Source organism: Carica papaya, chromosome 9 (genome assembly GCF_054855325.1).
Source record: "Carica papaya isolate Zhongbai chromosome 9, ASM5485532v1, whole genome shotgun sequence".
NCBI lineage: Eukaryota > Viridiplantae > Streptophyta > Magnoliopsida > Brassicales > Caricaceae > Carica > Carica papaya.
This window is the reverse complement of record NC_142317.1, coordinates 7,092,598-7,114,534: the sequence shown is the minus strand read 5'-3', so window position 1 is coordinate 7,114,534 and position 21,937 is coordinate 7,092,598. Positions and strand designations below refer to the sequence as shown.

Below are 21,937 nucleotides of genomic sequence, written 5' to 3'. Positions count from 1 at the left end.
AATAATGAAAAACAGAGAGAGAGAGCATTGTCACAACAAATTGATGCGTTGGATTGACGTAAAAAAGAAAAAAATTATCTGCCACGTGAGGTTTGATAAATTAAACTAATAAATATATTAACATGTGACATAATATATAAGATTATAATATCATTACATTTTCATTAAATATAATATAATATAATTTTATTTAATTCAAAATTTTAATAAGTTACTAATAAAAATAAATAATAGTCCGAACAGTTTCTATTTTTGTTATATCGTGTAATTAATTTTTAAAATTATAACTTGTGAAAATTTAATCTGGTCTAATAAAAAAATTCAAGTAATTCGTAAGATTTAAAAAAGATAAAATTAATATTTTACTAAATAATTATTAAAATTTTAATATATGGTAATCATAGGTTACATTATTTTCACATTATTGTATGTTATCAAAATTTATAAGGAAATGCTAATATATATTTTTGTATATTAATTCAAAGAAATATCTAACACGTGCATGCAGTTTGTTATATCCAGGCATTTATAACGTGATTATTATAAGCTTCTTAATTTTTGTCTTTCTATTATAGTTATGATGTAATTAAGTTTAATTTTTCTTATAAGTCATAATTAAATATTATAAATAAAATTTAATTAACTTGGTAAGAAATAGAAGAGAGGAAAAGTTCTGGTGTGTGAAAATGTTCATAATTTCTATTAAATTAATTTAATAATCAGTTCAAAGATTAAGTTTTAATTAGAGTCATTTAGGTATTAAAATAGGTAATTAGTAATTAGATCAATCTACAAGCCAAGTATTAATCTTTTGTAAGTAGACTTTACATGGTCCAAGAATAACATAAATACTTATATTGCTTGCTACTCAACAAGCCCAAAATAATAATATTAAGATTGTTTTATACCCAACCCAATTGACATTCTTCCCTCTTCGCTTCCTCACCAAATGTGTGTGTGTGTGTGTGTATATATATATTTCTATAAAATTTTACAAGTCTCGACATGGGTACGATATATATATATATATATATATATATATATATAAAGATAAATGATTTTTTTAGTAGTTATTGATGATTCTAGTTGAAATGATATTACTAAAAATTGTGTTATTGTAGTTTGATTGATAAACGTTCTTTCAATTAATTCAGCCTACCACTTTACATAATATTTATGATTTATAGATTTATTAGTACAGTTTGTAGTTGACCAAATTATAATATATCCCTTAATACGCAGTAGTCTTACATTTAAATTACTATATATACATATATTATTATAATTATAAAAATTACTAGATTCAAAGTATGCCCATAAACATTCATGGATGACTTCCACTCCCCCAGTACTGATATGCACAATTCTTCTTCTTCAACGTGCTCCCAACTTATCACCACCTTGACCAAAACTATGACAAACCTCGAGCAAATTCAGATAATTTTCATACGTCTGCATCGTATACATATATGTATATATTGTGCGTGTGTCTGTGTCGTCAAATCCCAAAAATCTGACCAACCAAACAGATCGATCGGCCTAGATGGAGACCACTCACACACGGCAGCATCATCCGCCAGCTGCATCGCCACGACTAATCCGCTGTCGAAGCGGAGCTCCCTCCATTTCTACACCAGATCAAAACAACTCCAGCTTCAATACTAGCAAAAGGTTCATCAACAGGTCAAAGTCAACCACAAGATCATCAACAAATACCAAAAGAGACGAAGAGAATATCGACCCTTCCACAACAACCTCCATCATTTCGAGAATCCAAAAGATCGGACGGCCTGACCTAGACCATCAAGATCAGAGCAGTAGTAATTGTAAAAACAGTAATGGCTTTATTAGATTCTTGAAAAGTGCAGGGCGTGGCAGTAATTCCCGTGTAAATTCTAGCGGAAGAAAAGGGGTAAAATATTCACCCACAAAGTCTCCTTCTGCATGGGCGTTATCGCCGGGAAGATCTTCACCGAGTTTGTTTGAGTCGCCGCCGGTGTCTGATAGGGAAACGGCGAAAACTGCTGGTGGGAAAAGTGGGGTTCTCAAGTATTTTAAGCAAAAGAAAGTTTCAGCTGTGGAAGAAGAGGATTATCATCGTTTTAGGGTTTTGCATAACAGATTGTTGCAATGGAGGTTTATCAATGCTAGAAATGAAGCTACGATGTCCACCATTAACATCACTGCACAGGTAATATTTTTACATTTCCTGCAATATATGGAGAGATTTATTTTTGTATACGGAAACTTATAATTAATCTTCCAGGGTAAATTATTTGCGGTATGGGTAAGAATTTGGAAATTGAGACAGTTGATTTTAGAAAAACGAATTCAACTAGAAAAACTGAAGCAAGAAATCAAGATATATGAAATTCTGAGGTTGGAACTGCCTCTGCTAAATCAATGGTCGAAAATTGATGCGAAAAATTGTGAAGCGTTGAGCAGAATGAGCCGCAAACTATTGGTTTCCACGGTTAGATTGCCACTACTTAATGGTGCCAAGGTAAATTAATTAGTTTATATAACTTAATTATAATTAATTTTGTAATTAGAGGAATTATTATCGTTGAGCTAATCCCATTTGAATGAATGTTTAATTTACTAGGGAGATGTGAATTCAATTAACGAAGCCATGAGCATGGCAGTGGGAATCATGGACGGCATACAAGCCATCATCACTCCTAAATTCTTCTCAAAAGTAATTGCATGCTTCTCAATTATCATTTTGGTTTTACTCTTGAAGATATTTAAAAGAAGAAAAACTTATATATACGTTAGTTCGTGTGAACATTTATATATATATATATATTGATGTGAAGTAATTTTCTGCGATGGCTATATTTGATCAGGTAGAAAAAATTCTTTACCTAGTTACGGAGATGACAAGCATGATAGAACAGAAGGAAGAGTGCATGGAGGAAGTAGAGAATACTATTGCTTGGCTTCCTTCCTTACTGGCAAGTACTCCTACCCAATTCTTCATTCATTCCATATTTAATATAATTTCAATTACATTTTTAGAACATAACGATGATTATATATGACTCATTCTGAATTTGTGTGCTCGTGTGTGTGTATATATATATATATATATATAATCTTTCTGATTTATTTCATTTCATTATTTTTATTCAATTACTACTTAAGAATTTTTTATTTTTCTCCTTTTTAGAAGACAAGTTTTGGGTTTTGAGAAAAATTTGTTTTTTTTTTTTTTTTTTTTATAATTAATGTGTTAGTATTAAACTTTTACAGGCAGAAGAGAATAGTTTAAGAGTGCACCACATCCAGGCAGCAGCTTAAGTTAGGAGATGAAGTGATAAATGTAATTTTTTTATGTTTATAATGTTTTGATTGAATTGAATCACAAATTTAATTCAATAATATTTAGTGGGACAGACCTAACATTTTAGTCACAAAAAAGAGAGAATATTTGGATAAACCAACAGAACAACAACCATATGTATATTCAGATCTCATACATGAATGTGTTTTCATTTAAAAAACAATCTACCTCTTTGTGTAATTAACCTAAACCAAATTTACAAAAAATGTTGCTATGATTTCTTCTCCTCAAAAAATATAATTTAATTTTAAGTGTGATAATATTAAAAATAAAATTATACGTGATATTAATATATTATAAAATGTGATATAAGTAACTGAATGTAATTATCTTATTTATAATTAATATTATATTTAGTAAAAAATACATTTTTTATTTAAATATTTCTTTTAATATAATTTATCAGGAAGAGGTTTAGTTTGAATATCGTATAGTAAAATTGACATAAATTTTTAATCTTTTTCTTCAGATCATCTAAAAATTTGAAAGACTAAACCGTGCGTCATTTAAGAATTGCCTACTTTTAGGCACCAAAACATCGCAAGCTGGTTTGCCCGAGAGGTTAAGGGGGAAGACTTAAGATCTTCTGCACATAAGTGCGCATGGGTTCGAACCCCATAGCCAGCATTTTTCAATGTTAATTAATTTTATTCAAATAAAATATACAGTTCTAATAAAATATCAACATGTGCATTCTTAACAAAAATATTTTTTATTTAAGAATTTGATGTTATTACTCTTTTTTTTTTTTTTTTAATTATTAGTCCCATAGGAATTAGGGCTTGTGATGTTAATAAATAATCATATCTAAATAAATGTATTTTAATTTAATTCTAACATATATATTTTTGATAAAATGTTTGATGTGTCTATATTTAAAAATATATTTTTTTTTAATTTTATAATTCGATGTCCATAAATTATTATAACTAAATAAATATATTATTATTTAATGTTGATATCAATACATATAATTAATGTAAAAAAATAGTATGTAATATTTTCTTTTTTTGAAATAAAAATAAAATTAATACATTAATATTAATCATAAATATATATGTATTATATAAAAATAAAATTTTATATATTATTCATTTAAATTTTAAATTTTAAAAATAAAATTAATATTATAACATACATAATAATTATCTATTTAAATTTTTAAAATATAAAAATATATTAAATTTTAATTAATTATAAATTATACATTTAAGATTTTTAAATATAAAAACAATTTTGACGATATATACAATAATAATAATAATTTATTTAAAAATTTTAAATACAAAAATAAATTTTAATTTTTAATTAACTAAAATTTATGCATTATATAATTAATTTTTAAAATTATAACTCGTGATCTAATGTAAATTTATAATAAAATATGAATGAAAATATTATAAAATATTTTATTATTTATGATATAAAATTAATGAACCCCGCAGCCAGCATATTTTTATTCTAAAATTTGGTTAATCTAAATAAATGTTGTATGAGTAACATCTATAAACTTATAATAAAATATTAATTTCCATATTTAACAAAAATGTATGATATAAAATTAAATAATAGATTACTAATCTATATAAATATTTTATTATTTAATGATTACATATAATTTATAACAAAACGTTACTGTCCATATGTTTATTAAAAGTACAAAATGCAGGTAATAAAATAATACTGAAATTTATTAATTTGCAGAAGTATTTTATTAACTTCAGAAATTTTCGAGCATATTTTAATATTGACAAATCTTCTTGAACCAGGTGTGCAAACTTTATCTCCTTTAGATGATAGAGGTATTCTAGAAGGTACTCAGCATTGAAGACTGTTAAAAACTGTTCCCATGTGACTAGAGTGGGTAGAGTAGCCTGCTTCAGTTGCTACCAACATTCTACCTCACCTACGAGCATGTAAGTAGCAAAAATAACCTTCTGTTCAAGAACCACTTTAAGGGTCACGAAGACCTTCTCTATCTTTACTAACTAGTATTCAACTTTTTTAAAAGTGGATGTCCTTGTAAAAGTAGATGGATTAAGTTTTTTGTACCTCTCATTATAGTCCGGGTCCATCATGGGTGGAGTTGAGTCCTGCTGAAGGGGAACTGGATTATGCTAGAGAGGAACTGGGTGGCTCTGTGGTAACACCTGATTGTATGACGGGGGCATTGGATTGTACTATGGTGGTGCCGGATGATACTATAGGGGAGTAGGATTGTACTGTAGTGGTACTGGATCCTGTCGGTGTAGAGGTAGCTCATACTGTGGCAATGGTGGAGGGGGATCAGACAACTCCTTTCTCTCATCTCTGGCCTGCTGGGCAAAGATGAGTCACTCAAGTATCTCGAAAAACTGATCAACATCCTCTCAAAGTGATCCTTCCCGGGTTGCTTGATTTAGCGGGGGTCTTTCTCTCCTCATGTTTTTGTACCTATATTTTACAACAAATGTTTGAGATTTGGGTTGCATTGAATTATTCTAACCCTATGTGTAAGGAATGGTTTTGAGGAACGTGCTCTGATACCAACTATAAAAGCTCAAAATGTAGGTAATAAAATAATACTTAAATTTATTAATTTGCAGAAACAGTTTAGAATTTAGGGTTAAGTGCCTTATACAATTTAATTGAAACGCTTAATAAGGCTATGGGAATGCTTTTAAAGAACATAAAAGAAAGAAAAGTGTAATTTGAAAAACTTATATGATCAACCTCCATTGCACAATTGGAAAAATGGGAGACAATCTTTTAGCTAGTTTTCTTGTTGTTCAGGATCCAAATCTTAATCATCATGATCTGAAATGGTTAATAATAAAGGGGTGAGCTACACTACCTCAGTAAGAATATCAACACTTTGTCGCTGATACGGAAAATTAAAGGCTTGTAGAAATCGTAAAACAACTAATGGAACTCATTTTTATTTCTTAAGTAAATTCATTTAATTGAAAACATTAATTCTTTACTCACCTGTAAGTTCTCAGATGCTATTTATGGAGAAAAAAATCAGAATAATAATTCGCATTAAGCATTCTAAAAAACTAACGGTAATTAACCTTCGCTATTTTTACTTACTTATTGGTGTCGCAGGAGGGTCCATAGGGGTTCCCACCATAAGTGGACCAAATATCCGTTCAATGAATCAATTGGTTTTTTTCATACCCCGTCCGATAATAGCTGCTAAACACGCCACCGTCTCACTACTCCGTCCGGTAATGAGTGTAATCAAAAAAATTTCCAACCCTTTCCGGTATGGGATTTTTCATCTTCGTTCGACTGAGAGTAACATTTACGGTAGGATTTACCCTGTATACCAGGTTCGTACACCCTTTTCCATAACACACGATAAGTCCTTAAATTTAACAACATTACTTACATATATAAGTTTCTATTACTATCTAGTCAGCAAATACGTGCAAAACTCACATTTTTCAATTACAGGAAAATGGAACGATCATTTAATGATTGATACAAATTAAGACTCAATGATTCAATAAAACGTAATTAAGACATTCGTTGCAAACTAATAAAACGGAATAAAGATAAAAACAATTTAAGTAGACTAAATAGACAAGAAAAATAATTAAAATCAATATATTAAAGTACATGAAGTAACAATAGGCGATTAAGGTAATATAACAACAAATAGACAACACAGATAAGTTAGGGACAATTATACACTGACCGGTTACTGGCTCCATCGGTGATCTATATTTAATTAATCAAGGGTCGCCAAATATTTATAATTTTTCGTTTATTTTTAATCTAACTTTAATTTACTCGTAACGGGAGAAAGGATGAGAGATTCTTATCTCGAGCCGATGTCTGGAACATTGCCTTTTTCACTACACTTCTTAGCGGTTCCCGATTCCTGAATTTTTTTGAATTTTTCTATTAAAATCAAAACTAACGTCAAATATTATGGAAATATGCAAAAAAAGGAAAATAAGGGTCAAAATTCTCCCCGAGGGTCGGTTTAGGGTTCCGGCACAACGGCGCTATTGTGCTCCGCCACCGATTCTGCCTTTTACAGTGGCTCTTCCTCTCGGTCAGGCAGGTTTTGGTCGGTTCTGGGTGAAAACTTGCACAATTCGAGGTTAGATGGCTTTTGTTGGTAGAAAAATGAGGAAAATCGAAACTTACCGATGGTTTTGGTTTCTCGGTGCGGCAGCTCCGCTGCTTCTTCCTCGCGGTCACGACTTTCCTTCGGTTACCCTGCACCAAAAACATGTTAGATAGTTTAGGGTCGAGAAACGAGAAAATGGTTTGGGCTCACCTGAGTAGTTTTTCATTCGGGTGCAGTGGCTCAGCCGAGCTCCGCCTTCCGGTTTTGGCTTTTCCTCAGGTTTTTCTGCATCGAAAAGGATTTCGGGTAATTTAGAATGGAAAAATGAAATGAACGAGATAAAATTTTCACTTACCGGTATTGATTTAGGTCTTTAGTGCGGCGGCGACGGTGGCCGACTTCTCTTCCGGCCGCCTTTCTTCTTCTTCTCCGATGAATTGGGGTGCGACTAAGGTTAGGATTTCGATAGAAGATGAGTTCAAATATTCTTCTTCTCTCAATCTGGGCCTTCTGTTCGAGCCTGCGTGGGCCGATCTCCACAGTCAGATCTCACCTATTTAGGAAGCAAATTAGGGTCGTCCGAATGGAGGTATGTAAATCATTCGATGGCACCTAATGGAAAAATGGATCTAGGTCATTTATGCGAGCAGGAATGAATCCGAGCCGTTAGATCAATTGGCACGCAGATTGTCTGTGTGACCTCTCACGTGGAACGCGTGTTGGCGTGTCTGCCACGTAGCACATGACAACTAACTGTGCTGCTGACGTAACTATCCTACATTGTCGTTTTTTCCATTTTTGTACTTCAGCTCTAATTTTCAAAATTTCATTTCAAATAAATCATTCCTTATTTTTAGTTTAGTTCATTTTTTTTTAAATTATTTTTAAATTTATTTAAAATACATATTTTTAAAAAATCTAAAAAAATTAAAATTAACAATTTTTATAATTATTATTTAAAATACATTTTGGCACCTTGAACCTAAATTGCAGGCTCAGAATGTTGTAGTTTAAGCCGAAGAAAAAGATAAAATCTGTTCGAAGAAATAATATGATATCAAATTAATTAAATGTCAACAAAAGGTTTTTCTATGTGTCGATCTCTCATAGGGTTTCACTTGCTGAGCAAGTTTCTTTTCCATAAATTATTTATTAACTAGTGTAGTAGTATGGCAGAATTTGGTTTTTTTTCCCTTATCCATAACTAGGGTAAAATTTTACAGTAATGAATCTGCAATAATCAAAATATTATGACAAACAACAGAAAAAGGAATGTCAGGATTTCAATTGGCTACCAAAAAAAAAAAAAAGAAAAGATCAATGGGCCTGCCAGCGATTACAAAAACAAAACTGCCGGGTGGGGGGGGGGGGGGGGGGGGGGGGTGAGCGCTTGGCGAAATCATTCACATCCTACTCATCATTGTATCGGTTAATTGAAAAAATTCTTCAAGCCCTTTGTTCAATAGAGTTTTCAAGGACTTGGATCCCTGGCCCATATACCAATCTGCACCGTTCACTGAATGACCCAACCAGTCGAGACACAACCTCCTTAAAGAAGATTGATGCAACCTGCCAACCAACAAAATTATGCTTCAATCTGCACTCTAACCAAACCAAGTGTATCTTCGTGCTTCTCTATTTTATCCATATGTAGTACCATATAAATGTAAATGCTAACTAAGGTTAAATGTAGGTTCCAAGCTTCCAGCTACAAATGACAACCACAGGGCATGACTGGATAAAAATACCTTCCACAAGAAAAAAGAAAAGGCAACCAACAAACAAACAGAAAAAAAATACATATAATTAACAGCATGTAATTTTAGAACCTAAGTTCCATCACGGAAAAGGTAGAAGAGTGAAAAGAACTGTGACCATAGAATTAGAAGCAGCAAGGTTAAGCAAAGGAAACCCTTAATTCTCCTATGAAATTTGCAAACTAACAGGGAAGATTTATCCCACATAGCCCTTTGGTAAGAAAGCATGCTAATGAGGACAACTGTGATGAAGTTAGAGTACTAAGATCTAGAGAAGGAAAACATAAAATATGATATACCTGCACCAGTAATTTTAGGGAAGACTGAAGATGGTCAAATGATGGTCCTGCTGGTGGTACAGCATTAATTACAAGGAAAAAAAGAAGTGTTTACTTTGAGTAATTTCTAATGCTTGCAAGCAATCAAATGAAGACGTTTATGAAAAATCTTGACTGGGATCTGATGACAACGTTTCTTCCTAACAAGTTTCCTTTGTATGTATTATATTAAGTGTTCAGAGAAGTTTTTGCATAGCAACTTCCGGTTCAATTTCTTAGAAAAACTACAAATGTCAAAAAAAGGCCATCAAGAAAATGAAAATTTCATCCCCTTGATAAAGTCAAGAAAACATTCATTTGCACAACATTTTCACCCATGGAAACACAATATTGAAAAACTGACTGAGTTACTGGAACCATACGCATACAAGCTACAAGATCATTACCTGTCGGTAAAGCGGTGACTGGAACTTAAAATCTACCAGAAAGTAGAGGCTGCAAGTACCAGGAACTGGGCCAGGATTAAATTCCCAAATGTTTATTAAATGGTCAAAAAGGGTACTTTCTGATACGGTCGTCTGAAAAGATAACAGAAAAAATCATCATCAATGACTTTATTAGTAGACATGTACAGTGAAAGCCAATAACCCAAATACCCATCTTTTATCCAACTAATACAAACAAATCATGGTATACTTTGAACAAAACAAAACCGCTCAAACTTTGCTTATAGGTTTACAGAATTTATAGTTAACTTTCTCATTGATCAGCTATTAGTGACTTTTTGCTGAATAAGGTGCTCTTTTAGGACTGTTATCTGTAGCTTTAGTTGAATAAAGAGATTTTCTCTTCAGAGACCAGAACACACATTGAAGACATCCAACTCTGCCAAACCAAACAAGCTAATTGTAAGCCTTTATTCACAGACTTCAATATAAAAGTTTGGGCAACAATGCTAGATACTCTGACTCATAGAATCACCCAAATCAAGGATATACCCTACTAAATCACAAAATCACCAAATCTAGGAGTACACTACACTACCTAATCATTTAAACATCTGAATTTTTTAGACATCTGAATCTTCCACCTATATAATCCCAGAATTGACAGTTGCATTGCTTGTTCAATGCTCACACAAATTATGCACATAAAATCGAAATCCATACCAAAAAGAAAAAGGAACCCTTTGAAACGCCATGGGGTCATCATACTCTCCCTTTTTCTATGTCACAACTGTGATAGGCATATTCAAGATTGACTCTTTTGGTAACTGACACTCAATTTTTTAAGGATACAGATAATTTGGTCATTTTGAAATATCAAGAAAGTATACTCCTTGTAGTAAACTTATAGTTTATGTGCTTCACAAAAATGTATATATATGTACTGAAAAGCAGTTAACAAAGATACATACTGATTCAAAGATCTGTGGAGTATTTGATGAGTACCTTTACTGACTTCGGTCTGTTTAGTTCTACATGGGAAACATAACTCTCAACAAGAAATTTAAAACCAATTTCCAGCTCCGCATCAAATGATCCATCAGGATAATGTTTAACTATATCAGACCTCTGACACCATGGGACAAATCCATGATACAAGTCAACTGCTGCAACCACATCAAATAATTGTTCTGGAGAATACCTGGTACACCAAAGCCATATTAGCTTCTTATTTCCTCAATGGAAAAGTGAGAAAGAGAACAGAAACTTGAGATAAGCATATCAGAAATTTGTTTTCTTAACTTCCTCCCAGAGAAGGAATTTCCGCCTATTTACCAGTCAGTTTCAGATACTGGAGATAAATTAAAACTGAAGCAGTAAAGTAAGAATCACAAAAATTTAAGAAAAAAACAATTGCATTAGGTGCAGAATGACCAATCAATAAACCATGAAAAGATTTGGACGGCTATAATAGAAATGTGGCACTTGGGCATTGATAACAGAGTTTTCATCAAGTGATACATTTGAAAAAGCCAAAAGGCATTCAAAAAATGTTTGTTGTTTCTCTAAGAGCATGTGTGGCATAGCATATATCAGTTACCCTAAAACATTCTAGAAATTGGACTCATGTCCATGATATGGACCCAAAGTAACATATATCAATCAAGAGGTTGTCTAGAATGCCTACGATACATTCATTAATCATATTAGTAAAACATAGAACAAACTAGACACATTAACTTATGTGTGCAAGCTTGCAGTTCTGAAATGCTATTACCAGGAATAATACCAAAAGGGCACAAAACAAGGGAAAAAACTGCATATTTAAGATTACAAAAAAAAAAAAAAAGCAAACAAACAATCAAAAGACTATTTTAGAGAAAACTTACCCTAAGACACATCTTTCCTCGTAAACTTTTGACAAAACACCCTCTTCTTCCCCATCTCCACAGCCAAGAAATCTCCTCCTTTGAACCATATGGTTATGCAGTAAACGTCCTAAAGGAAAATTAACATCGTCCTTTTGTGGATCAATTAAATTTTGCATTGAAGGTATCTCAATGCCGGCAATGGTAGTAAGCCGACAGGCCTGATCAAATTTACTCAACTGTTGATTTTTCTTGGCATTCCTAATCAAATGCCTGGTACCACCTCTTTGTGACATCAAAAAACTTACAGCTCTAGAGCTCAAAAAGAATGGGGGCACCATAAATATTTTAAAATAGGTGACTCTGAAATTGGTATTGCCTTGTTAGAGTACAAAGACTGGAGGAGCTAAACTAAGCTTACTTGAGGATTTGAAGATCAAGAAATGATGAGGACAGAAAACCTAGATGGTTAATTTGAAAACAAGCGAGGCATGCACACCCTTAAAATCTTCAGCAATTATTTGTCAGGACAAGGGGTGCCAAATATTTTCTTCTCCCAATTCTTTTCTTCTTTTATTCTTTTTTCCTCGCCAGAAAGGAAAAGGAATAAGAGATGAGGCACTTTACCAGCCCTCTTATCTAAGACATGGAAACTTCATCGCCAGGGAAGTGCTGATTCGGCCGCAGATAAAATCAATACTTGGACATAGTAGACTAACTCCAAATCAACAGATCATTAACTCGTAAAATCTGCAAAGAAAAAGGCAAATTGACCCCAAAAATGTGAGATGTAGGAAAGGAACAATTTCAGAGTTTAGCAACAGAAATATGAGCCTGCAAATTACCAGTGCCTCTGCCATTAACAATGAATGGCTTGAAGATCTGGTGAGAAATGATGTTTAGTTTGGTAAATCTGCATCCAATAATAAAGTTTTACCGATAACTTTTCAAGGGGAAAAAAAAGGACTCAGTTGGTACATATAAAACCACTCCGCAAACCATACAAAAATTAGAAATTCTTGTTTCTTTCTCAAAAATAGTTTAAGCGAAATACAAAACGTGGAATTTATGAGGTTAAAAGACATGATGGTGGTGATATGTTCGCGAAAACAATACATACATATATATGGAATCATATTTCATATTGAATCCTATCCATAAGAAAATCAAAGAATATCAGTCCATATCTGCCATTCTCTTCCGATCTCAAATTAATACAACCGGGACATGAAGGTTGTGTCCCGATCCCCAATGCTTCTCTCCCAATCTAAAATAAAGAAGGTATCGGAACTTAAAAGTGTTTATATCTATCCTAAGCTTCTATTCCGATTAGAAATAAACGCAGCAGATCTTGAAGGTTCTCTGCCAATTTCAAACAGAAACAGCCGGAACATAAAGCGTATTGCTTCATATGAAATAACCACAACCGTATTTCCTAAACTCAACCAAAGTAACAAAGACGAGAGAAGAAATCTGTGTTTTACTTAGGAAAAATATGGAGGAAGAAGTTTACATTGACAACGACATAATATGAAAAACCAAAGATAACGAGGCATGGCCTAATCCTACTTAACAACAAGAACTAACCAAAATCACCATCTCATATCCAATTGAGAACAAAAATGTCTTACTTGATGACTAATCTTCCATATCAGAAACATAGAAAATTGTATATCCATATAATGAAAAATGAATTGGAAAAAATTAAAAAAAAAAAAAAAAAGTCAGACACGTGCACATACCTTGCAGCCAGATCCGTTGCTGCTCAAAATCCAGTGAAGTAATTCGATAAATGGCTCTTGCTGCTGCGAACTCGTTTTAAGATCAGAGGACGATCGTAAATCGTTCCCTGCGTTGGGCGATAGACGATCGAGACTAGGTTTAAAGGATGGTTCAGCCGTTGTCTTCAAAGTACAAGGAAGACAAAACAGAAGATAAAGAAAGGAAACGGAAGGCGGCGGCACGGAATCATGCCACCGAAAATTCAAGCCATTAGATCAACAACAACAAATCTCAACCGTTAAAAAGAACCTAAATCTACTGACGTACAATTTAAGTAACTCATATTTTAGTTTGACGTCACCCCCGCACCTCATGGCTTCAATCAAATGTTGCTTTTGTTTACTGACGGTAAATCTTAAATAAATGTTAATTTGTTTAAGTGTAAGTAATTTTTTTTAACTTTGGTTATAATAATTTACGTTTATCATTTTGCTAGTTCACTGATATTTATCCTCGAAAAATGTTTGAATAAATCATTATTTTCTTATTGAAACTACAGAAGTTTATTTACAAATTACGTTAATGCAAGAATGGTTCGTATCAATCATATTAGAATGCAAAGTGGGGAAGAAAGTTAACTGTTACGATTCTTGGTTAGTCAACTAACATCTTAACGTGTGTATAAATTAGATCTTGAAATTTTTGTGGGTTAACGACCTTTTTTTATGATTGATCGATGTTAGAATAATGTAATTATTTATGGTAATTGGTAATATAAATAAAATTTTTACCGGATCTTTGATTTAAAAAAAAAAAAAAGTTTATGAATTTTACTAACCAAGTAGCTCTCAATAATAATGTTGTAATTAAGACATTAAATTGGGTTTAATTATTACTAACATGGTGTTTTAATTATTTGTTTTTTTTTTATAAGGAATTTTTATTTTATAAAATAATTTTTTAAAGATTATTTCAACTAATTTTTTATATAATATTATTTTATGAAGAAAGGTAAAGAAAATCTGCTAAGTAACAGTGAGTAACTGTTTTAGTGTATTTACATATAAATTAGGATTCAAATAGAACAAGAGAGAATACCTTAGCATTCAACCGAAATAGAAGAAAATCACTTCCTATACCAATTCCCCCATTTAATTTCTTTTACAAAAAAATTAAAATAAAAAAAAACCCAAAAAACAGACCAAAAGATTTTTGAATTAAAATCTAAAAAAAGAAAGCAGTAAAATGAATTATATTAACATTCCACTGTAGCCTTCTGTGCTAAATTACTAGCATGATCACAACCATTCTCAACACCAACCACACTAATACTATTACCATTACTTACTACACTCCCTGCCAATTTCCTCTTCGGTTTAGCCTCTTGCATCATCAACACCACATCCCTCATCGAAGGTCGGTCTGCCGGATTCCGACTAGTGCATAACAATGCAATCCGCAACATTTGCATCATCTCTTCTCTCACCGACGAACACGAGGCACCCGCATTCTTGTCTAAAATATCAATAATTCCATTTTTAGTTTTGATCTTAGACCTTACCCAATCGACAATGCTGTTGCCATCGCCAAATTCTGCGTCTACTGATCTTTTCCCGCTTATAATCTCCATTAGAACAACTCCGAAGCTGTAAATATCGCTCTTTTCGTCGACTTGGAGGGTGTAAGCATACTCTGCAAAACCAAACATTGTAAAAAAATTTGTAATCCAGTACTGCCCGTATCACTAAAACTTTAAGAGAAACAAAAAAAAAAAAAAAAGATGAGGGTAAAGGTCAACATCTAATGCTTCATTCCGTGGATTTGAGAAAAATCAAACTATCAAATCCAGGAAATTCTTGATTTTGGTAGGACCCACTTAATTCGTTAGATCTTGCAAAAAAAAAATTAAAAATTAAAAATAAATAAAGAAGAATTAAAAGAGAAAAAAAGCAACGCCTTTCACGCGCGAGGTATTGGATGTGAATTACCCAAAATACCCCGCACCAAAAGATGAAAAACTGCAAACTTATGGTTCTTACAAATAACCATTTAGTTTTTTTATATATATATAAAAAAAAAATAAAAACATTTAATTCAATAAACACAACAAGCTTAAAAAGAAAAAAAATAATTAAAAAAAAAAAAAGTAGCCATGTCTTCTTTTTTCTGTTAAAAGATAAAGAAAACATCATCACAGATTCCTAGTGTAAACAAAAAACAGTCATAACTGGTGATATAAAGTAGATCAAAGCAGATACATTGAAGATAATCATGGAGGTAAATTTTTTTTTTCTTTTTTTTAAATATATATATATATATTATATTATTATAGAAAGAGGGGACATTCTTCACTTTTTGGAACCCACTTCAATCATTTGTTTATTTGTAATAGATTTTACATCGGTCACGTTTAATACGACCACTCATCAGGAGATTAATCTTAAATTATGCTAATTAATCATTAATTATTCATATTGGATAAATAATTAGCTTTCAAGTAAAAATAAAAAATACAAATCAATGATTATTAATAATTGATTATGTTGATCAGTGAGAACATGTTCGGCTTCTCTTAATGCAAATAATTTAATTTAATTTAAATAAAAAAAAACAAAAACAAAAACAAAATTAAGATGACGCACCTGGAGCGATGTAGCCGTAGGATCCAGCAATCACAGACATTGACTCATCGCTCTGGATCAACTTGGCCACTCCAAAATCTGCCACTCTGGCCTCCATCTCACCGTCCAATAATATGTTACTCGGTTTCAGATCCCGGTGAACGATAACCGGGTCACAGTCGTGGTGAAGATAGCAAATACCCTGAGCGACGCCGAGAGCGATCTTGTATCGGGTCACCCAGTCCGCTACTAAGTTCTCCCCCTTATTCTTGCCGTGCAGCAGATCATCCAAATTCCCATTTGGCATGTACTCGTACAGCAGCATCGTGAAATCCCTGTTGCTGCAGCACCCTAACAATCTCACTATGTTACGGTGTCTGACATTACCCAACACCTCCACCTCCGCTAGAACCCCTCTCCGCCGTCTGATGTTACTATCCTTGTGTTTACCCCACAGTTTCTTCACCGCTATGATTTCGCCACCTGGCATTTCCGCTTTGTACACTGTTCCTGTGGACCCCATTCCTATTATCTTATCGCTCATGGAAAGACACTCCAGAACATCATCAGCCGTGAAATTTAACCGCTGGAAAGCGGTTAATTTCCACGGTCCGATTTCCCGCTCCTCGCTAAATCGACGGCTGTAATTCGCGTGGAAGCACCGGGTCCCAGCCACGAGTACAAAAAGGCCGATACCAAAAGCGGCCGCCATTATCCAGACGATGGCTCCGGCTGTCTTCTTTGGTTGCTGGTGATGGCCGCGGACCTCGACTTCCCCGGCGGCGAGGCTATCTGCCGGACACGGCTTCGATAATATCCCGCCGCAGAGCCCTTCGTTTCCTGAAAACGAAGATGGATGCAGGTTCGGGAATATTGAACCGGAGGCGGGAATTGGTCCGGTCAGTAAATTGTAGGATACGTTGAAAATTTCGAGCGTGCTGCAGTTGCCAAAGTTGGAGGGGATTGAACCGGTGAGGAAGTTGCGGGAGAGATCAACGGCTGTGATGGAAGGAAGCGTTGATATCTCCCAGGGAATTATGCCGGTGAGGGAGTTCCGGCTGAGATTTAGACAGAGCAGCTTCTCACAATGGCCGACATCCCATGGAACGCTGCCGTTTAGGTTGTTGTCTTGCAATTCGATCTTGTACAAGTTTCTACACCCGATAAAATCCGGGATTTTCCCAGACAAGTTGCTAGAACTGGCTGAGAAAATCTGCAGACTGGGGGCTTCCCATATGTTAGAAGGCAATGAGGAGTTGAATGAGTTCTGGGAAATATTGAGGAACTGAAGCACCGGCGCGTTTCCGATATCAGAAGGGATTTCGCCATTGAAGTTGTTGTCGCTGAAATCGACGAAGGTTAGGTTGCGTAACCGGCCGAAGCCGTACGGGATGCTGCCGTTTAGATTGTTGTTCTGGATTCGAAACCTCGACAATGATGTGCAGTTGATTAGATTTTTTGGAAGCTGGTCCGTGAACTTGTTGGAGAAGAGAATGAGCTTGAAAAGCTTATTTCCATGGCAAAGACTTGGCGGGATTGGACCCGTGAGCGAGTTCGTCGACACATCCAACGACAACAAGTTCCCATTTAAACCCAGCTTCTTTGGGAGGATTCCCGTAAGGTTGTTGTTCCAGAGAGACAGAGTGGTGAGGTTTGGCAAGTCACCGATTCCTTCTGGTATGGTTCCGGTGAGCTTGTTGCCTATCAAGCTCAGCCACGTGAGCTCTTTTAGTAAGGATATTCCTTCTGGGATTGTCCCTGAAAGCTGATTATCAGATAAATCTAGGTACTGGAGAGCTTTTAGGTTGGTGTAACTCACAGGAATTTCACCGGAGAAATTGTTCTTGAACAGATACAGGGCTTCCAACTTGGTTAGGTTGCCCAGCTCCGGCGTGAGAGAACCAGAGAGATTAGAAGATGAGATGTCTAAGTAGTTGAGATTCGAGAGCAATGAGATTTGTACTGGTAGGTTGCCGGAGAATTTGTTGTATCCAATCTCTATGCGCTCCAACTGTGTCAAGAATCCTAACTGGGCGGGTACAGGTCCTTCAAGTGAATTACCGGCCAAGTGCAGAAACTTCAATCTCGGGAAACTTCCATAACCGACGGGAATGGGTCCTTCGAAGTAGCTTCCTCCGAGGTTGAGCTGTTCGAGGAAGCTGAGGCGGATGAATTCTTGCGGTAACGGGCCTTTGAAATTGTTGCTGTACGCATTGAAGATCGTCAAGAACCTGAGCTTTGATATGCCGGGAGGAAAAGTAGAATTGAAGGAATTGTGGCTAATGTCAAGAGTCCTAAGCTGAGTGAGCTCAAAGATGGCAGGCTGCAGAGGCCCATCAAATGAATTGTCACTTAAATCCAACTCTTCCAAGGTCGTTAAGTATCGGATTTCAGGAGGAATAAAGCCAGAAAGATTGCGGCGAGAGAGGTCAAGGGACGTAATTTGATTGGTTTTGGGGTTACACTGGACTCCAGACCAGGAACACCAGACAGGGTATTGAGAGTTTGGGTCGGGGAGGAGCCAGTCATGGAGTGTGGAGAGAGGGTCTAAAAGAGAGGATTTGAGGGAGAGAAGAGAGAGTAATTGGGGAGGAGACTGGGAGGTAACAGAGAGAAGAAAGGATAAGAAAGAGAATGTTAGAAAGAAAAGAAAAGGAGGTTTCATGGTGATGGAAATGTGGGGATGAGGGATGAAGGGGTAAATGGAGGTGAGAGACGTAGATTTAAGGGAAGGGAGGTTTTGATGGAGGAGAGAAAAGGTTTTAGAGAGTGCAGGGTGCAGAGGGTGTTTCATGATGATGATGATTATTTTCTCCTTAACTTTTCTTTTTTCTTTTTTTTTTTTTTATTTATATTTTTCCTTTCTGGTTTTAATTTTGGTGGTGGAAGAAAGAAAGAAAAACTTGAAAACACTGAAACTTCTTCTTCTTCTTCTTCTTCGTCTTCTTCTTCTTCTTCTTCGTCTTCTTCTTCTTCTTATTCTTCTTATTCTTCTTGCTGCTTAGAAATCCTATATATCCTTTTTCTTTTTATTATTATTATTATTATTTTCTTTCCTTCTTTAAGAAATGTATTTCTTTATCTTTCATCATTCTGTTTCCTTCATCTTTTTTGGGGTAACAAATTGATTAAAATACATGTTAACAGGTATTGTCTCTCACAGGATCCAAGAAAGTCATTTCCCACTTCCCACCATTTATATTTTGAATTTATTTTTATTTTTATTTTTATTTTGTCACCTTTTTATTTTAGGATACGATACGTTCTTAAATTACTTAATACCCATCACAAATTAGATAATTCTATTTTTTAAAAAAAAATTAATTAATTAATTAATACGACTACTTTTTCAACTATAAATTTTGACACATGACGATGCCTCCAACTTATTATATTCAAATGAGTTATGCAATTCAATCTCCAATTTTTGTTATATCCACTAACTTTCGATTAATAGTTAACTAATTTATTAATATATAAATAATATTTTATTATTAAAAAAACTTTAAAATTTATTATGTTTCATTTTAGTGATAACTAATCATATTTTTAAATATATTTTAATTAACTATAATTAATAGTAAATAACTCAACTCCATAAAGATAATAACTTCAATATAAATTTAAGTACTTGAGTTCAAATTCTATCACCCACTTACTCTCTTTAAAAAATATAATTAGTTTATGTTTAAACAAATAAATTTTGTTTCACCTTTATTCTAAAATGTGATTAGTAAAAATATCTTACATAATTATAAATATTGAATTTTTATATCATTCTAGTGAAATTTTTGTACGATTTTTGAAAAACAAAAATAAATAAAAAAAATCCATACCTCATACATACTTAGAATCAGTATAAATTATTAAATAGATATCACAAATATTTTTGAAAAACAAAATAAATGTTGTGGGTGATGGTTTACATAATTTGACTTGACTTGTATGTTAGAGTAGAGTTGTGAGGGTATATGTATGATAGGCTTGGCTTGGGATGAACCGCATGAAGCGTGCGTTTGGGTAAATTTGAAAACCAATAGTCTTCGGGCAAACATGATTGATTCCACAGCAGAGTTTCTGGGACCATCTGACTTCTGATGATCATTGTAATCGTCTGATATGCGGATTTTCCATTTCCTAAATTACGTATACGTACGCACCCCATACCTTATTTCTCTCTCTTCCCCAAACTAATATTATTATTATTATTTTTCTTTTTAACAGACTTAATTTATACCCTGATGGAATTAGAATTGGGGGGCAATCATTGTTTATTTGGGAGCCTCTGCATATAAAAAAATATATCATCAATGTTATAATTAAACTTATGAATTATAATTTTTATAATTAATTAATTAATTAATTTAAGCAAATATATTGTATGTGGGGTACAAGTTAGAATCTAAAAATAAAAATGGTCAAAGGTGTGGTGAATTATTACTTAAACCTTTGCCCGTCATCATTAATTTAAGTTTAAGATAAATGGATACATAAAAGCTTGTCAGAAGAAATGTTAATAATATAAATTTTGTGTTTTTGGGCCACGAAGAAATTCAGCAAACCCAAAAAAGAATTACTTAAAGTATGCACGGAGGGTATAATGGAAATTTAACACATTTTAAATATTGGATTAAAACGATTTGAAACTAATTAATTAATTAAAATTAATCCAATATTTATGAATCCAGATGGAACTCATTTTTCAGAATATAATTTTATCCAATTTGAAATTTAAAATAAAGTTCTGTTCCGAGGGGTTTAAAAAAACATTTTAAGAATGTTGCCATGAAAGCGACGTCCGCACTTTTCATGCGGTCAATCTAACGACTGTAAAATGACGAAATTACCCATCACTGCACTACCCGGGAAAAAAAAAAAAAAAAAAAAAAAAAGCTGATAATTATTATTTGTTAAGTTGAAAATTACTCATTGTCGAGATACTAATAATTAATATTTTAAAAAAGTAATTAAATAATAAGTAAATTAATTATAATTAATATTTCCGTATGTATATACGTATACAGCATGGCGTGAAGAAGGTGACCCTACCAACAAGCAAGAAAGAAAGAAGCATGCATTCCATTTTTGCTCCTACGCGTGATTTTCCTTACTCAATTTCCTTCCTTCTCCTCTTTTTCTACAAAACGACAAATCATATTATTATTACTTTTTTAAAAAAATATATATATATTTATATATTTATGAAAATATCCATTAATGAAAAATATATTTTAGTGATAAAATTAAAGTTACATATATGAGTATTTTTTTTCAAATATTACATTCTAATTACTATATATTCCACAACCTATGTGCCACTTGTCTATATCGTCCTCATCACGAATCATGACATCTCCATATATATATATATATATATATATATAGCTCATTATATCCATTTTGCTTCATGAGTTCCCACTTCACCTTGTCACCTTTTTTGTCCTTTACAGCTATATAACACCCACAAAACACACACAGACAAACAAATATAGGTGTATATATATACATATATACATGCTGTCGATCATTGCATGCGCATGCATACACTATAGCTCTAGAGGCCGCTCCAAATAAACTGTATATGAACAATGCATTCTCTAAATTGATTAGGGTAAACAAAATTACTTCATCAACGAAAATAAAAATCTCTGGTTAAATTTAAGCATATAGTTGTCAAAGGTAATAAAAATAATTACCCATGATAGGTAAAATCTTTTTCCAGAGATTCGATTCACAGGTTTCTGAACACTTGTTAAATGAGGCAAATATCAAGCTTGGCTTTCACTAACATCCACTTTCTGCAGTGCACCATGTTTGGCAAACACCAATTAGGGTT

General features: G+C 33.4%; 3 protein-coding genes and 1 non-coding gene across 5 annotated transcripts; 2 read left to right on the top strand and 2 right to left on the bottom strand.

The window, feature by feature from the left end:
• The first annotated feature begins 1,543 nt into the window (after positions 1–1,543).
• On the top strand, positions 1,544–3,303 carry QWRF7 (QWRF motif protein (DUF566)). The gene is made up of 5 exons (XM_088211613.1): positions 1,544–2,191; positions 2,312–2,503; positions 2,606–2,698; positions 2,850–2,957; positions 3,256–3,303. The coding sequence occupies exons 1-5, from the start codon at positions 1,544–1,546 to the stop codon at positions 3,301–3,303; spliced, it is 1,089 nt and encodes a 362-aa protein (XP_088067739.1).
• A 587-nt stretch (positions 3,304–3,890) lies between these two features.
• TRNAL-UAA (transfer RNA leucine (anticodon UAA)) lies at positions 3,891–3,973 on the top strand. The gene has a single exon. It is a non-coding gene; the product is annotated as a tRNA-Leu (tRNA).
• A 4,520-nt stretch (positions 3,974–8,493) lies between these two features.
• LOC110820523 (Polyketide cyclase / dehydrase and lipid transport protein) lies at positions 8,494–13,749 on the bottom strand. Of its 2 annotated transcripts, XM_022050010.2 has the most exons (6): positions 13,501–13,749; positions 12,604–12,671; positions 11,780–12,508; positions 10,896–11,091; positions 9,891–10,022; positions 8,494–8,978 (listed from the first exon to the last, which is right to left on the bottom strand). In XM_022050010.2, exons 3-6 carry the CDS (start codon positions 12,097–12,099, stop codon positions 8,856–8,858), a joined length of 771 nt encoding a protein of 256 aa, XP_021905702.2. In that variant the 5' UTR covers positions 12,100–12,508; positions 12,604–12,671; positions 13,501–13,749; the 3' UTR covers positions 8,494–8,855. The 2 variants fall into 2 exon arrangements, with proteins under 2 accessions (XP_021905702.2, XP_021905703.2); XM_022050011.2 differs by lacking the exon at positions 12,604–12,671.
• Positions 13,750–14,506: 757 nt separating this feature from the next.
• On the bottom strand, positions 14,507–19,078 carry PXY (Leucine-rich repeat protein kinase family protein). Its single transcript, XM_022049981.2, has 2 exons — positions 16,123–19,078; positions 14,507–15,172 (listed from the first exon to the last, which is right to left on the bottom strand). Exons 1-2 carry the CDS (start codon positions 18,893–18,895, stop codon positions 14,736–14,738), a joined length of 3,210 nt encoding a protein of 1,069 aa, XP_021905673.2. The 5' UTR covers positions 18,896–19,078; the 3' UTR covers positions 14,507–14,735.
• Between the last annotated feature and the right edge of the window lie 2,859 nt (positions 19,079–21,937).

Bases quoted from the DNA above. Each gene is read 5' to 3' on its own strand.
- PXY (XM_022049981.2), bottom strand. From the start codon at position 18,895: ATGAAACACCCTCTGCACCCTGCACTCTCTAAAACCTTTTCTCTCCTC. The intron at 15,173-16,122 runs GTGCGTCATCTT...TTGGTTTTGCAG, and splicing joins CTACGGCTACATCGCTCCAG to AGTATGCTTACACCCTCCAA.
- QWRF7 (XM_088211613.1), top strand. From the start codon at position 1,544: ATGGAGACCACTCACACACGGCAGCATCATCCGCCAGCTGCATCGCCA. The intron at 2,699-2,849 runs GTAATTGCATGC...ATATTTGATCAG, and splicing joins CTCCTAAATTCTTCTCAAAA to GTAGAAAAAATTCTTTACCT. The intron at 2,958-3,255 runs GCAAGTACTCCT...AAACTTTTACAG, and splicing joins CTTGGCTTCCTTCCTTACTG to GCAGAAGAGAATAGTTTAAG.
- LOC110820523 (XM_022050010.2), bottom strand. From the start codon at position 12,099: ATGGTGCCCCCATTCTTTTTGAGCTCTAGAGCTGTAAGTTTTTTGATG. The intron at 11,092-11,779 runs GTAAGTTTTCTC...TTGGTGTACCAG, and splicing joins GAGGAAAGATGTGTCTTAGG to GTATTCTCCAGAACAATTAT. The intron at 10,023-10,895 runs GTACTCATCAAA...TTATCTTTTCAG, and splicing joins ACAGACCGAAGTCAGTAAAG to ACGACCGTATCAGAAAGTAC.